Source organism: Notechis scutatus, chromosome 3 (assembly GCF_049901735.1).
Source record: "Notechis scutatus isolate UNSWTSFEM ecotype Mainland chromosome 3, rNotScu1.2, whole genome shotgun sequence".
Taxonomy (NCBI): domain Eukaryota; kingdom Metazoa; phylum Chordata; class Lepidosauria; order Squamata; family Elapidae; genus Notechis; species Notechis scutatus.
In genome coordinates, this window is record NC_142011.1 from 159,755,681 (window position 1) to 159,769,701 (window position 14,021).

Here is a 14,021-nt window from a genome sequence, read left to right on the forward strand (position 1 = left end):
CTTTAGACCATCCAAACAAGCCAAGGTTAAATGCAACTTTGCATTTTATATCATAAGCACTAGTCTGTAATCCTAGGATAATGATTTGATGGAATGATAGGTGACTACAAACAGTGTAAATAAACAACAAAGCCAAATTTCTCATTAGCTATATGAGACAGATCTTAACTTCCTCTAGTGTGGCTTTTACTTTCAAGAGGATTACATAACTTTGTGTATGTCTTCTGTATGTATTAGAAGTGCAGAAAAGTTGCTGACACGAATCCAGAGAGAATATTGGAGATCACAGCAAAAAATTAAGGACATTCAAAAAGCAGCAAAAGGTGCCTTATCTGACCATAGCTCCAAACATCAAGAAGCCCAAGATGTTGTGAACGTAGCAAACAGTAACACTGAAGAGGCTAGACGTCTGCTTGTTCCTATTAATAACAACCTCAATGAGTTCAATGTAAGAAGACTCACAGTATATTTTACGTGATTTGTCTGACTGTGTAAAATAGTCTTTAAAGAAAAAAAAATTAGGTTTAATATTCACATTAGGCAAAGTATATTGCACTTAACATTTGCATCCCTTTAAGCATAAAGGGATTTTATGTAAGATATACTTACCTCTGTAATAGCTGATATAAAGTTTTAATTATACCCAATGTTGTATTCAGAATAAAAAGCTAAATGTTAAAGAAGATGAGGCTCTTTCTGTTATGCTGATAAAAGAAGGAAAAATCCAAACAACTGCTGCTACCGCCTTTGCAAGGGATATATTTAATTCTACCTCTGTAAGTCACTGAACACTCATAATCCTAATTTATACATGGTTAATTACCCATAATATGATACTAACTAAGCTTGAATGTTTAGGATCTAGAAATCCATCAGGATGAATTGATGTTATGGAGTAGTAAATTAAGACAACATGTGGATGACCTGGTTATGCAGATGTCTACTCGAGGCGCTCTTGAACTGGTCTATAAGACAGAAGACCATGTTGCTGAGTTAGAAAAAAATGTTCATGCATTAGACAGGTAAGAGTGTCATCAATAGATTAAGCTTTATTTAAAGAGATAGCAGGCAGTCTTAGTGTCTAAAATGTCTGTCTACTAGAAATGACTTTCTGCCTTAAAGATTATTAGACACAAAACTTTTACATAGGAAATATAAAACTTCCAGTCTAGAGTGTGGAATTCAACCCTTACATTCAAACCAGAAATTAATTATGAATTCTGCATACGTAGAATTTTAAGGACATAGATTCTATATGCATGCGATTCATGAAGTTATGACAGGTGCTTCAAGCAGATGGTCACAATTTCCTTCTTCAGCAATTATAACACTGCAGCTCTTCTGAGTTTATGTTTCTTTTATACTGTACTAAGCTCTAACATACTTAATTGCTACATATAGCTAGATAATGTACTACTGGAACAGAAATGCATAAGCTGTTTTATTTAGAATATAATATAATTATTCAGGGAAATAAACTTTCAATTGTGACAGAACAGTGGAATTAATGACTGTTCAATATGCAACTTTTATTCTATGTTTTTAAAATAACGCAATGCTATTTTGTTTCAAGTGCATGTTGTAAACCACTGAGTCATTTAGGCGAGATGGCCATTGTAGCAATTTAATCAATAAAATAAAATAAAATAAATAAACTGTTCCAAATATAAGGCTTAAAATAGGTTCTAGGTTCTAGTAAAATCTGATAAGTATTTTAATAGGTTTAAATTCAATGCAAAAGGTATAATTTTCATCTTCTATTGCAGTGGCCTTTTGAATGTTAGAAATGTGACTGTGAATGTGACAAATTCTGTCCATGTGTACTCTACCATAAAAAATCTAGTTGAAAGTGCAGAGAACCTGGCAAGTGATGTCACTAAGATTGTCTATGAACCAATACATGTGGTGAGTGCATAATAAGTCTGTGTAATATCAATACAGATATATATTCTTCAATATAGATATTCATCATTCAAAACTTATATGCTAGAGTTATTTTGGAACATCTGGGAGTGAAACCCTTCATCTCTTTAAAGGAGCTACATTTTTTTCAGACTTCTAGGTAAACCTGGGAAAAATGTATGGAGTTGCCTCATGAAAACACCTGTGTCTCTAATGCAACTCTTTAAAGCAGCTGTGTCTTGAGTATGTATAGCCTGTATCCCACAATATCAGATTTTTAAAAATTCTACACATGAATTTGTTTCCTTTCTCAAATAAATGAAAGGCTTTGGAATGTTCTAATGGCTAACCAAAATGCCCAGATTTTCTTTCTAATTATGAAATTATGTAAGCTTAAAAAAATAACTACCACTACCATGCAACAGAAGTAGCTTCTGACTTGTTCAAAAGCTTGTTCAGCAATCATATTTTTTTCTTTGTTGAAAGCTCTGTATTGAAATCTATAAAAACAATATTTTCCTGATCTTCTGAAAACATAATGAAAGTTAGGAATGATAAGTATCTCCTTACTTGTACAAGCTTTTCCTTTTAAGAAATTCAGTTCATTGAGAAGAATTGGAAAGTTTAATTGTTTTCAATTTTAAGCAGACCTAATCTTTAGATCTTTGTGATGTGACACCTGGCTAACCCCTGGCATGATCCTTTTTTTTCTTACTGTGTACATGGGTTAAGGGATGAGACCCTTCTTCTTGAGGTCAAAGTTCCCAGAAATCCAAATAATTATGCACAATGTAAGCATTTGGTACAACCCGTGATCTCTGGGAACAAGTCCCAAGCCACAGTAGCAAGTATGGAATGTGTTGATGAAAGTCAACTACATCTGTACAAGGCCATTTTAGCAAAATATTTGTGTAAGCATTAATGATCTTCACAACACCCTATTTCTAATATAGTTGTGTGTTATGTATGTGAAGATATGTTTTTATGGTTTTCTGTCTTATGTCACATATTAATCTGATGTGTTTGATCATAGAACTGAGATTGAAAGCTTAAGCTAAAATAATATAAAACTATAGAAATGAGGTTTTTTTATAGCCACATGACATATAGCAGGGTTTTCCAAAAATTATGCTTGAATCATATAATATTAATATTGCTTTTTCATTATTCGTAAATGTTTTCTTGTTGTGTGATTGTTTTAAGCAAAGAGAGCCCTTTAACATTACTGGGAAAAATGTCCTTCACCTTGGCTCCACGGTCTTAACTGATGCAAAACATCTTGACAAGAAGTATGATGGTAGGTTTCATTACATATAGGTTGAGATATTAATTTTTGCTCAGTAGTGAAGCTTACTGGGGGATGTTACATCTTTTATCGTCATAAGACTCTTGTGCTAATAAAAGCAAGGTGTTTACTCCACCTGAGATCTTTGCAGGGTGTAAATATTGGTTGCTGTATATTAGCATGAGAAATTTTGTAATAAAGAACCTGTAAACCTGGGCCACTTAGAAGTTGTTCCCCTGGATGCAATAAAACAGCCATCTGTTTGGCACAGGCTGCAATTATGTTTTAGTACATTTTTATATGTGATCCCTGCAACCTTTGGCTTTGCTCATTAGTTTAAGCTATATGTAGGCATCTGCTGAATAGGCATCTTTTTAGCATAGAGGGCACAGATTATATAAGGCACAATTCACTGCTTTTAGTTTATTACAAAAATTAATCTACTGCTTTGGATTTACAACTATTTTTCTCTGTAGGACTCAGGTCAGGGTTAAATGAAATTAACATAAAAGTGGAAAGACTTAAAGCGAAAGCCAGTGGAATTGCAAAAAGGTTTAATGATTCCCTACTTCAGCTGACTGCATTGCCCAGAGGTAAGGGAAATTCATCTTGATAATACTGTCCTTCATTCTGTCAGGCAGATCTATTTAACTTCATCAGCACAGGAGAATCTTATCTTTTTATTTCAGATTTTTAAACATTTATTTATTTATTTTGAAAGCATGCGTGTAAGAGAACAATATATGGTTGCTGTTTTCAGCATATTTGCATTTGTTTAAAACAAAAAAGAACAACAAAATGAATAGGAAATAATTAGTCTTACATTGCTGTGCATTGTGCGAAGCAAAGATTCATTGGCTGGTTTTCTGGTCATTAAAGCTCTGAAACCTAGCCATGCTGAAATAGGATTGCAGAATTGAATGGTATTTTATTGGTCTTTATGGCTAATAAACCATGATTTAACACTGCATGTATAAGTAATAGCCAGTTGTAGCAAGCTTTATAATAGCAGTTTTTTATATTAACAATTAGATGAAATGGCATTCATTTCCTTTTCCAGGATAGTACTACTTTTACTTCTTCATTGTAGTAGACATCACCTAGTTAATATACCAGAGCTAAAACAAAACCACAATTTAAAAAATCATATAATTTTTTATGAATAACTTTTATATGTATAACTATATATATAACTTTAGTTTTCCACATTAACTCTGGTTTTGATGGTCAATTCTTTAAGATTAAAGCCAAAAACCAAACGAATTCAGGACACTATGAATATGGCTTAAAAAGAACCCTAAATTTAACTTAATTTGACAGGTGTCACAATAGAATGGTGGTTGAGATAATCAGTATTGTTTTATGCCCAAAGTACAAAAGCAAATGAACTGCTTACAGACTCACAATCTTCTTAATTCCAGACCTTGATAGATATATAGCAGGGTCTGATTATTCTTGTGTTCATTTAATTGTAAGCCGACCAGTTTATGGAAATTTATATGAACTTTAATAGTCCCTCCATATAATAGGGGATCAGTAACTAAAGGAAGTGGGCAGGCATATGCTTAGATGTAGCTGCATCAAGAAGGTTTTTATTGTAAGATTACTTGTTTAGTTGCAGACATAAGATAGTACTGCATTTATCAGAGTAGGGTACACTTTAAGTTTAGGGAATTAAAATAAATAGAGATTCTGATTGCAGATCTTCTGTACTAGGTTCATTTTGTTCCTGAGGGTGATAGTAACCAAGTTGCAAAGATTGAGTCTTCTACTCTTTGCAAGCAGGGTGATAGATAATGAAATTTATGTTGATCATTTGTTTCAGATACTAATGAAAATATTTTGGCAATAAAAAGGCTGGCTCTTTCTGCTAATTTGACTGCCCTTAATGGTATAAGCCATACTGATGGTTTTAGTGAGAAGCTGTGGAATTCTTCATCTGCATTGTCTAAAGTTAATGATACATTGCAGAAAACAAATGAACTTATAATTGACTCAACAAATGCTGGTAGGTTTGCTGCTTGATTGCTTACTAGAAATGTTACTGCATGCAAGAGTGGGATTAATTTTTAATCCAAAGCATTTTTTATTCTATTCACATTGAAAGTAGTTTGTACTAGTATACTTTGATATGGTGAGAACTTGTGATTTTTTTTTGTTTGAAAGTTGGCATTTTCAGACTAGCAAGGCTGAATGAAACATCAGTAAAAAATTAAATGTACTTAGTTACATATTTTTTTGTATGTGTATTCATTATTCATTTGTATGCAGTTTAAAACACAAATAAATAGTTAGCAGAATTGCCCCAAAAACTCTTTTTCAACTCTTTATCTCCACTTCTGTTTTGGCAGCAGCATCAGCTGAAAAAAAAGTGAATGAAGTTGAAATCCAGGCTGGTCTGTTATATGGAAGATTGAAACCTCTAAAAATACTGGAGGAGAATTTAAGCAGAAACATCTCTGAAATTAAAGAGCTCATAAACCAGGCTCGCAAACAGGCAGCTTCTGTAAGCACTTAACCTTTTTTCTGTGTTCCAGAAAAGAAACCACTATTTTGTTTCAGGATATATCCTAAATAGTTGCATCATTGTAATAAACTATAACTGACAAATTACATATGTTCTTTAATGTAAAGTACAGCACATACCCTAAATAGTTGTATCTACTATCACTATGGTAGATAGTGAGGGAGGAAAGGACTTGTCTTTTTCTTTAAATAATATTACACTTCCATGGCTGCCTATGAGCTTTCCGTTTAAAAAATGTAGTTTCAAAGAGAACAGGTGCATGCAATGTATGCATAATTAGTATAAACTATTGATTCTATTGTCAAAGCTCTCCAAGGCCTTCCTGGACGACTCTATTTTCATCCCAGGATGTTCTTCGTTTCTTTCTAATAAAAGGAGAATATTTGTAGCTCAGGTTTGAAATGAGAGGTCCTTGGAACTCTCTGAATGTGGTAATTTTTTTGCAGACATTTCATGTCCAAACCAGGTAACATCATCAATGCTAAATGATAACTAGTAGTGATGATGTTTCCTAGTTTGGGTAATGAAACATCTGCAAGAAAGCAACCAAGTTCAGAGAGCACCAAGGACCCCTCATCACTCCATTCTGCATAGTGCTGGTTTCAGCTATTCAGAAATCCATGTTCCCTCCTAAAACTATCACCTTAGGGATTACCTAACCCAGAGGTCTCCAAGACTTGTGGACTTCAACTCTCAGAATTCTCCAGCCAGCTATGCTGGGAATTCTGGGAGTTGAAATCCACAAGTCTTAAAGTTGCCAAGTTTGGGGACTCCTGACCTAATCCATCTGTTCCAGTCTTTTCTCAGAAGCCATACTTTCAATATGGCTTTTGTTTCAATCATCTAATTCCCACATCTTAGGGAACATAAGTCCCTAATCAAGTACAACTAACCAGGGTCCTGAAAAAAAACATGCATTGTTTTCCACTATCTACTATTTCCTCAATATGTTTTACATTGTAGGATGTACATAGCAGCCCCCACCAACATCATACAGAAATACCATTTGTTATTTGGGTGGAATATAAAGATATAGAGAAAGATGCTCCCTCCCATTGGTTGATTTTATTTTTTATTTAATAAATTTATGTGCTGCCCATCTCACTGACTCCTACATTTGATTAGCAATAGCAACAGCACTTAGAATTACATACCACTTGATAGTGCTTTACAGCCCTCTCTAAGCGGTTTACAGAATCAGCATATTGATTATGTCAAGTATTTTATTCATTAATGTGAATAATATTTCTATGATATCCACTATACATCACCAAATGTATATGTATAGGTGTAAATTGTACCTGCATTATATAAGTTTTTTGTTTTTCCTTTTGTCAGATTAAAGTTGCAGTATCTGTAGAAAAAGACTGTATTCGGGCCTACCAACCCCAGTTATTATCTACTAACTACAATACATTAACATTAAATGTTAAAACAATGGAACCTGACAATCTTTTGTTCTATCTGGGTAGCAATGGTAAAGTAAGTAAAGGATTTTATATCTTGATTCTTCTATAGGCCAGGTACTCTACCAAGTTACATTGGGTTTCTACTGAATTATATATCTGACATCCATACAATAAATAAATTGCATTTCAGTGGTCGATATAATGGTTATAAAAGGGTTTTTATACATGAGTAATAATAGTGGCAACTTTAATATTTGTTAGTATGTGAGGTAATGTTGCAAAATAGTTTGGGTTATTATGAAATGTAAGGGTGCAATCTCTTGCATATTTCAAGTATTACAGACTTTAGTTGGTCAGTAATGTATATTCTCTTAAATTTAATATCCTGAATATTCAAATATTAATGATCAGAAAATACGATTCTTGAAACGATATAATTCTCATGTGGCCAAAAACATAGCCAAATGACAAAGATATTATACAAACTGTAATTTGATACATCTAAAGATACTTTGTTGCTTTTACATGAAGTAAACTATGATAGTCAATAGAAATCCATATATAAGTAATGAAACCTTATTTCCTTAACCTTTATAGGTGACAGTAGGTAGCTGTCCAATTGGAAAAAAGAAATTCAATAGTAAATTACTTGGATTTCAAAAAACAATACTGCCTTTTTTCCCCTTCCCTTTTTATATTTTTTACCATCACAATTGCTCCCAATCAGTTAATTGTAATCAATTGTATCTCAATTGGTACAGCTAATTTGGATTGATTTTTATAGTATAGTTTATTGTTATGCAATGCTAATTTGTACTTTAACTACATGGCTTGTATTTTATAGTGGAGTTAGAGGTACAATATGTTCATTTAAATGATTCTGTGGTTAATTAAGCCTATATATTTTATGTGGCCTTTACATTTTGAAATTTTTTTTGTCTTGAATGCTTCATTTACAAGCAAAATGTTTAACAAGTTCTTAAAATTGAGTTGGAAAAGTTTAGCACAATTTGTGTATACTACTGACTTCTCAAATATGAGTGTGATCGGTATTAATATTATATTATTTTCCCCCTGGGCTTTCCAATATGTTTTTTGTGGTTGGCTAGTTAATACAATACAATACAATACAATACAATACAATACAATACAATACAATACAATACAATACAATACAGTACAATACAATACAATACAGTACAATACAATACAATACAATAATACAATACAATACAATACAAAAATACAAATACAATACAAATACAATACAAATACAAATAATACAAATACCAATACAATACAATACAATACAATACAATACAATACAATACAATACAATACAATATAATACAATACAAAATACAACACAACACAACACAATGTTGGCTGTATAGTATATCTCATATTTAAGTTGCTGTATTTGAGATTCAAAGCAGTATGTCAAATAATAAATTTCCTTTGCAGGACCAGAAAGGTAAAGTAAAAATTAAAATCTCTCATGGAGTCATAACAAGGCTGTTTTTGAAATATTTTTAAAAAAAATTAGAACACTTTTAGACATGGTCCTTTAACATCTACAAACTTTTTTTTAGACTGATTTCATGGCAGTGGAGATGAGACGTGGCAAGGTGGCCTTCTTGTGGGATTTGGGCTCTGGATCAACAAGACTGGAATACCCTGATTTATCTATTAATAACAACAAGTGGCATAGAATACATGCTACAAGGTAAAATATTATGGGTGTGATACTATCTATGTAGAACATCAGATATCTAGAAAAGATAAGCTGTGTTGGCAATAAATAGCTTTTAGCATTTTTAGAATAATAGTTTAATTTATCTGATAAAGGTATTTATCATAAGATGATGTTAGAGATAAACAGATACAATCCAGAGATATATAGATACTAGTGGTTTTATAATTTCAATAGCTAGTTAATACCAAATTTTGCAGCACATTCAACCATTTTAAATTTATTTTTATTTTATTTATTTATTTATTTGATTTGCCAATTGTTTACAAGATAATAAGTATAAATGTATACATAGTTGTGAATACATGAAATGGTTACATATAAGAAAAATAAAAGAATAGGAGAAACAATAGGACAGGGACGGTAGGCACGTTGGTGCGCTTATGCATCGCCCCTACAGACCTCTTAGGAAAGGGGTGAGGTCAATAGTAGACAGTCTAAGGTTAAAGTTTTGGGGTTTGGGGAAGAAACTACAGAGTCGGGTAGAGTATTCCAGACATTGACCACTCTATTGCTGAAGTCGTATTTCCTGCAATCAAGTTTGGTGCGGTTTACTTTGAGTTTGTATCTATTGTGTGCTCTTGTGTTGTTATGGTTGAAGCTGAAGTATTCATTGACAGGTAGGACATTGCAATGTATGATTTTGTATACCATGCTTAAGTCAGACCGAAGACGGCGTAATTCAAGGTTTTCTAGTTCTAGAATTTCAAGTCTGGTGGCATAAGGTATTCTACAGCGAGTAGAGGAGTGGAGAACTCTTCTTGTGAAATATTTCTGGACTTTCTCAATTGTGCTAATATCAGATACGTAGTGTGGATTCCAGACTGATGAACTGTATTCGAGTATTGGTCTAGCAAATGTTTTGTATGCTCTGGTTAGTAGTGTGATATTACCAGAGAAAAAGCTACGTAGGATTAGGTTAACAACTCTTAATGCCTTTTTGGCTATGTAGTTGCAGTGTGCTCTAGCACTTAGATCATTAGAGGTGAGTATTCCAAGGTCCTTTACAGAGCTTGGGTCGTCAACAAGATCTTGACTATTCAGCTTGTATTTTATTTTCTGATTTTTTTTGCCAATATGTAAGACAGAGCATTTATTTGTTGAGATTTGAAGTTGCCATTTGTTTGACCATTCGGATACATAGTCAAGATCTTTTTGTAGGGTAGCAGTATTGTCTGTGGTATTGAACAGCTTTACATCATCAGCGAAGAGAACGCAATTGCTCTTAATATGATCACAGAGGTCGTTTATGTAGAGTATGAAGAGAGTTGGTCCTAGAACACTGCCTTGGGGAACACCACTATTGACAGGTACTGGATTTGATAGGACGTTCCCGATTTTGACCATTTGTTGTCTGTTTGACAGGAATGCTTCTATCCAGTTATTCAGTTGTCCAGAGATACCATAGGATTTTATTTTTAGGAGTAGTTTGTCGTGTACCACTGAATCAAAGGCTTTACAGAAGTCTATGTAGATTGCGTCTATTGTTTTGCCCTGGTCGAGTTGTGTCGTCCATATGTTTTTGCAGTGTAAGAGTTGCAGATTACAGGATAGTTTTTTCCTGAAACCAAATTGTTTATGGGAGAGTAGGTTATTTGTCTCTAAGTGAAGGATGATGGATTGGTTAATAATTGATTCCATGACTTTACAGGTGACGCAGCATAAGGAGATTGGCCTGTAGTTTTCAACTAGGCTTGGGTCTCCCTTTTTGAAGATGGGGATGACTGTGGCTTGTGACCATAGGTTGGGCAAGGAGCTGGTTCTGAAAGATTTTTCAAAGATTATGCTTAGAGGTTTGGCTATGGCAGAGGATAGCTTTCTTAAGAAGTAGGCACATATTCCATCCGGTCCAATAGATAGAGATGGTTTTAGGTTGCGTGTTGCTTTTTCAACATTGTCTTCTGTGAAATCGATATGTATTAGATCATTGTTGTTATCTGTGGTACGGCTAGGAAATACTGGGCATGATCCATTGCTGTTTACAAATACTGAGCTGAAGAATGTGTTAAAGATGTTGGCTTTAATGGTGTCGTCGTTGCAGTCTTTACCATCAGGTCCTATCAAGGGAGGGATGGACCTTGAGTCTTTTAGTTTGTTGTTTACAAAATTGTAAAAAGCGCGGGTGGAATTGGTGCTTAGAAGGTTTTCCTCTTGTTTAATGTGATAATTGGTGCATTCGGTCTTTATCTGGTGGCATAGATTTTTGTATCGGTTTTTGAAATTGGCAACGTGACCAGATTTGTTTTTCCGCCAGAGTGATCTCTTTTTGGATTGAAGTTTCCTTATTGATATGGGTAATCTGCTTTTTTGTTTTGTTTTGGGAGTTGTTGTTGGTACATATAGTTTGATGACTCTTTTGACTTCAAGTAAAAATATGTTATAATGGTCTTCAACAGTATTGCATCCAGTGAATAGAGATTGCCAATCAAGGGATGAGAGATCGTTGTCTATAAGATCATAGTTGCCTTTTTGAAGTTACAATAGGGATTACATCATTGTGGTGATTTTTGTGTGGATGTATGTTGAGACAAAAGTCGATCATATTGTGGTCACTACTGGAAAAGGGTTCTTTAGATTGTATTCCGTAGATTAGGTTCAAACTGTTGCAGAAGATGAGATCGAGGCAGTTGTTTAGTCTAGTGTTGTTGGTTACTAGTTGTTCCAGTCCCAGATTTGTAATAGCATTGTAGAAGGTTGTGTGTATGATTTCAGTTGTACAATCATTTAGGGTCCAGTTAATATGAGGTAGATTGAAATCACCAAGAAGGATAAAAGGGTATGGGCAGGATGCAGCCCATGTTAGTAATGTATTTAGCTTGTTTACATGTTCGATGTCATAATCAGGTGCTCTGTAACATAGTAAGAATCGAATTGTGATATTTGAGGATAGTTCACAGATGATGGTTTCAGGAAGGGCAAACTCCTGGGTAACTTGGATATTTTTAGATGTAAGGATTTTTATAGAATATAGCAACTCCACCTCCTCGACGATTTTCACGATCTGATCTGTAAACATGATAGTCTCTTACTGTGGTAATGGAGTCGGGGAGAGATGCATTGAGCCATGTTTCACAGACAAATATAATGTCGAATGTTGAAAGTGATGCCTTTGTAAAATATAAAGTAATAGTTCTGCCTTTTAAAACCCATCTTCATACTCTCAAATGTAAAAGCATATTTACTTGAGGAGCATAAAAGAATGCTGATAAGTCACACTTAATCACAGAACCCGATATAGACGTAGATATTTTGAGAGCTGTGTGGTACAATGGTTAAGGTGTTGGACCAGGAGAGAGAAGACCTAGACTCTTAATCATCCTCAGATAAGGAAGCTCACTGGGCCAATTTCCCTCTCTCAGCCCAGGAGCCTTCATTAAGGAGTTACATTAGAAGCAGGGAGACTGACATTATAGCCCACTTTCAACCACAGAAGCTTACTCAAATGGCCTTTGAAACTTACGTAACTTAATGCAATTTGATTCCCAGGTACTTTATTAGCTGAAAAATATCATCATTATGTCATGGCTGTGTCAGTTCTATGGGATAGACCAGACTAAAAAGCATTCATTGTGCATCTTGGAATTAAGTGGGAGAGGAGATGCTGTTTGAGGTGTTTTTGTAAATCATCATTTTCTTGGCTCAAGCTAAAGCCTCATTTATCCCAACAGATTTTCTCCTTCTCAACCATCCTGTAAATTCACTATAACCTATTCACAGTTATACATATAACTCAAGCAAATTGTATACTCTGAAGTAGAAGAGTTTTCATACTTTGGTAAAGGATCTGTAATTTTTTTTTTTAGAAAAAGGGGGGGTCTGCATAAATAAACTGAATTTAATGAATGATAAGGTATTCAGAATAGTTGCCATCAAATATTTGCATCTATGTGTAACACCAGTTAGCAGATTTAACTATTTTAGTTCCTTCATTATTCTTCTACTTAGGTTTGCGAAAACTGGCACTCTGAGTGTAGAGGAGACTAGTTCTCCTCAGAAGCCCATCAGAAGTGCCACCTCCCCTGGAACAGCCACTGTACTAGATGTAAATCTGTCAACTCTAATGTTCATTGGTGGACTTGGAGGACAAATCAAGGTGAAAGGTTTACTGTAATGCGATAGTTCACTTGACAAATATTGAAGATGATTTCCTCTTCACTGTGATGAATCTGTAAGAGCTGTCAAGCATTCGGAAATGAAAAGAAAGACATCTATATGATGGTTGCTTGTTCTTGTAAACCAGAGTGCTTTAAAATATTGCCAGTGACTATAATTTTAATGTGAGAAACTGCACCATCCTTGTGGAACATGGGGTGGGGTGGGGGACAAATTCATGAGACTAATTTCAAGACTCAAGTTCATCTCTTTTGGACATATGTCATGTTGTTGCACACAAACACAAAATTTGCAGCGTTGTGCTGCAGTACTGACAAAAGCAGCAAGCCCCTGAGGATACCACCGGAGATAGGTGAATGTTATTACATATATGGGGATTAATGATATTAGTCAATATTAACTTGATTTGAATTAAATACCATTGTCTCATTTTTGCAGTGTGGACAATGGCATGCTACTCAAATACAGTAGAGTTCATCAGTGGAGCTCAGATAAAACGTTCTATTAACTGATTTTGTTTTACCTTACACTAAATCACACACACAAACATACATACACACACACACACACAGAGCAGGGAATAATGAATCAAACTTTTTTTCACTTACCTTTGTAACTGTACCTGAAGGAATTTCAAATAGCCAAAGCTTATTTTATTTACTGTAAACGTGTTCTGTTTTCTATAGAAGTCACCATCAATTAAAGTAACACATTTTAAAGGGTGCATTGGGGAGACATTCCTGAATGGCAGACCAGTGGGGCTTTGGAATTTTATGGAAAGAGAAGGCAAGTGCACAGGATGCTTTGGAAGGTGAGAACTGGAAAGTAGCTGCTGATACCCATTTTATTTATCTATTTTGTGTATTATCATCTCAGTCAATAGATAAAGGAATTTAATTTGCAGCCTAGAACTATTTAGGGTTTGAAAAGTATGCCTAAGGCCATATGGATTGCTTGAGGCCTTTATAAATCTAATTAGAGTTTCCCCGGTCGCTATAAAGCAACTTAAAAAATAAATGACCTTTAAAATTG

At 34.3% G+C, this 14,021-nt stretch overlaps 1 protein-coding gene across 2 annotated transcripts in view; it reads left to right on the plus strand.

Annotated features, from left to right (window-relative positions):
* LAMA1 (laminin subunit alpha 1) overlaps positions 1–14,021 on the plus strand; it is a 96,037-nt gene that overhangs the window by 62,052 nt on the left and 19,964 nt on the right. Inside the window, exons 37-48 of one of the 2 annotated variants that reach the window (XM_087961552.1) lie at positions 238–448; positions 660–776; positions 859–1,022; positions 1,767–1,905; positions 3,106–3,199; positions 3,664–3,780; positions 5,013–5,195; positions 5,539–5,693; positions 7,053–7,196; positions 8,716–8,849; positions 12,822–12,969; positions 13,676–13,800. In XM_087961552.1, coding sequence (XP_087817678.1) covers positions 238–448; positions 660–776; positions 859–1,022; positions 1,767–1,905; positions 3,106–3,199; positions 3,664–3,780; positions 5,013–5,195; positions 5,539–5,693; positions 7,053–7,196; positions 8,716–8,849; positions 12,822–12,969; positions 13,676–13,800 — 1,731 coding nt within the window. The remainder of the gene's footprint in view (positions 1–237; positions 449–659; positions 777–858; positions 1,023–1,766; positions 1,906–3,105; positions 3,200–3,663; positions 3,781–5,012; positions 5,196–5,538; positions 5,694–7,052; positions 7,197–8,715; positions 8,850–12,821; positions 12,970–13,675; positions 13,801–14,021) is intronic. The other variant, XM_087961553.1, reaches the window with a different exon arrangement.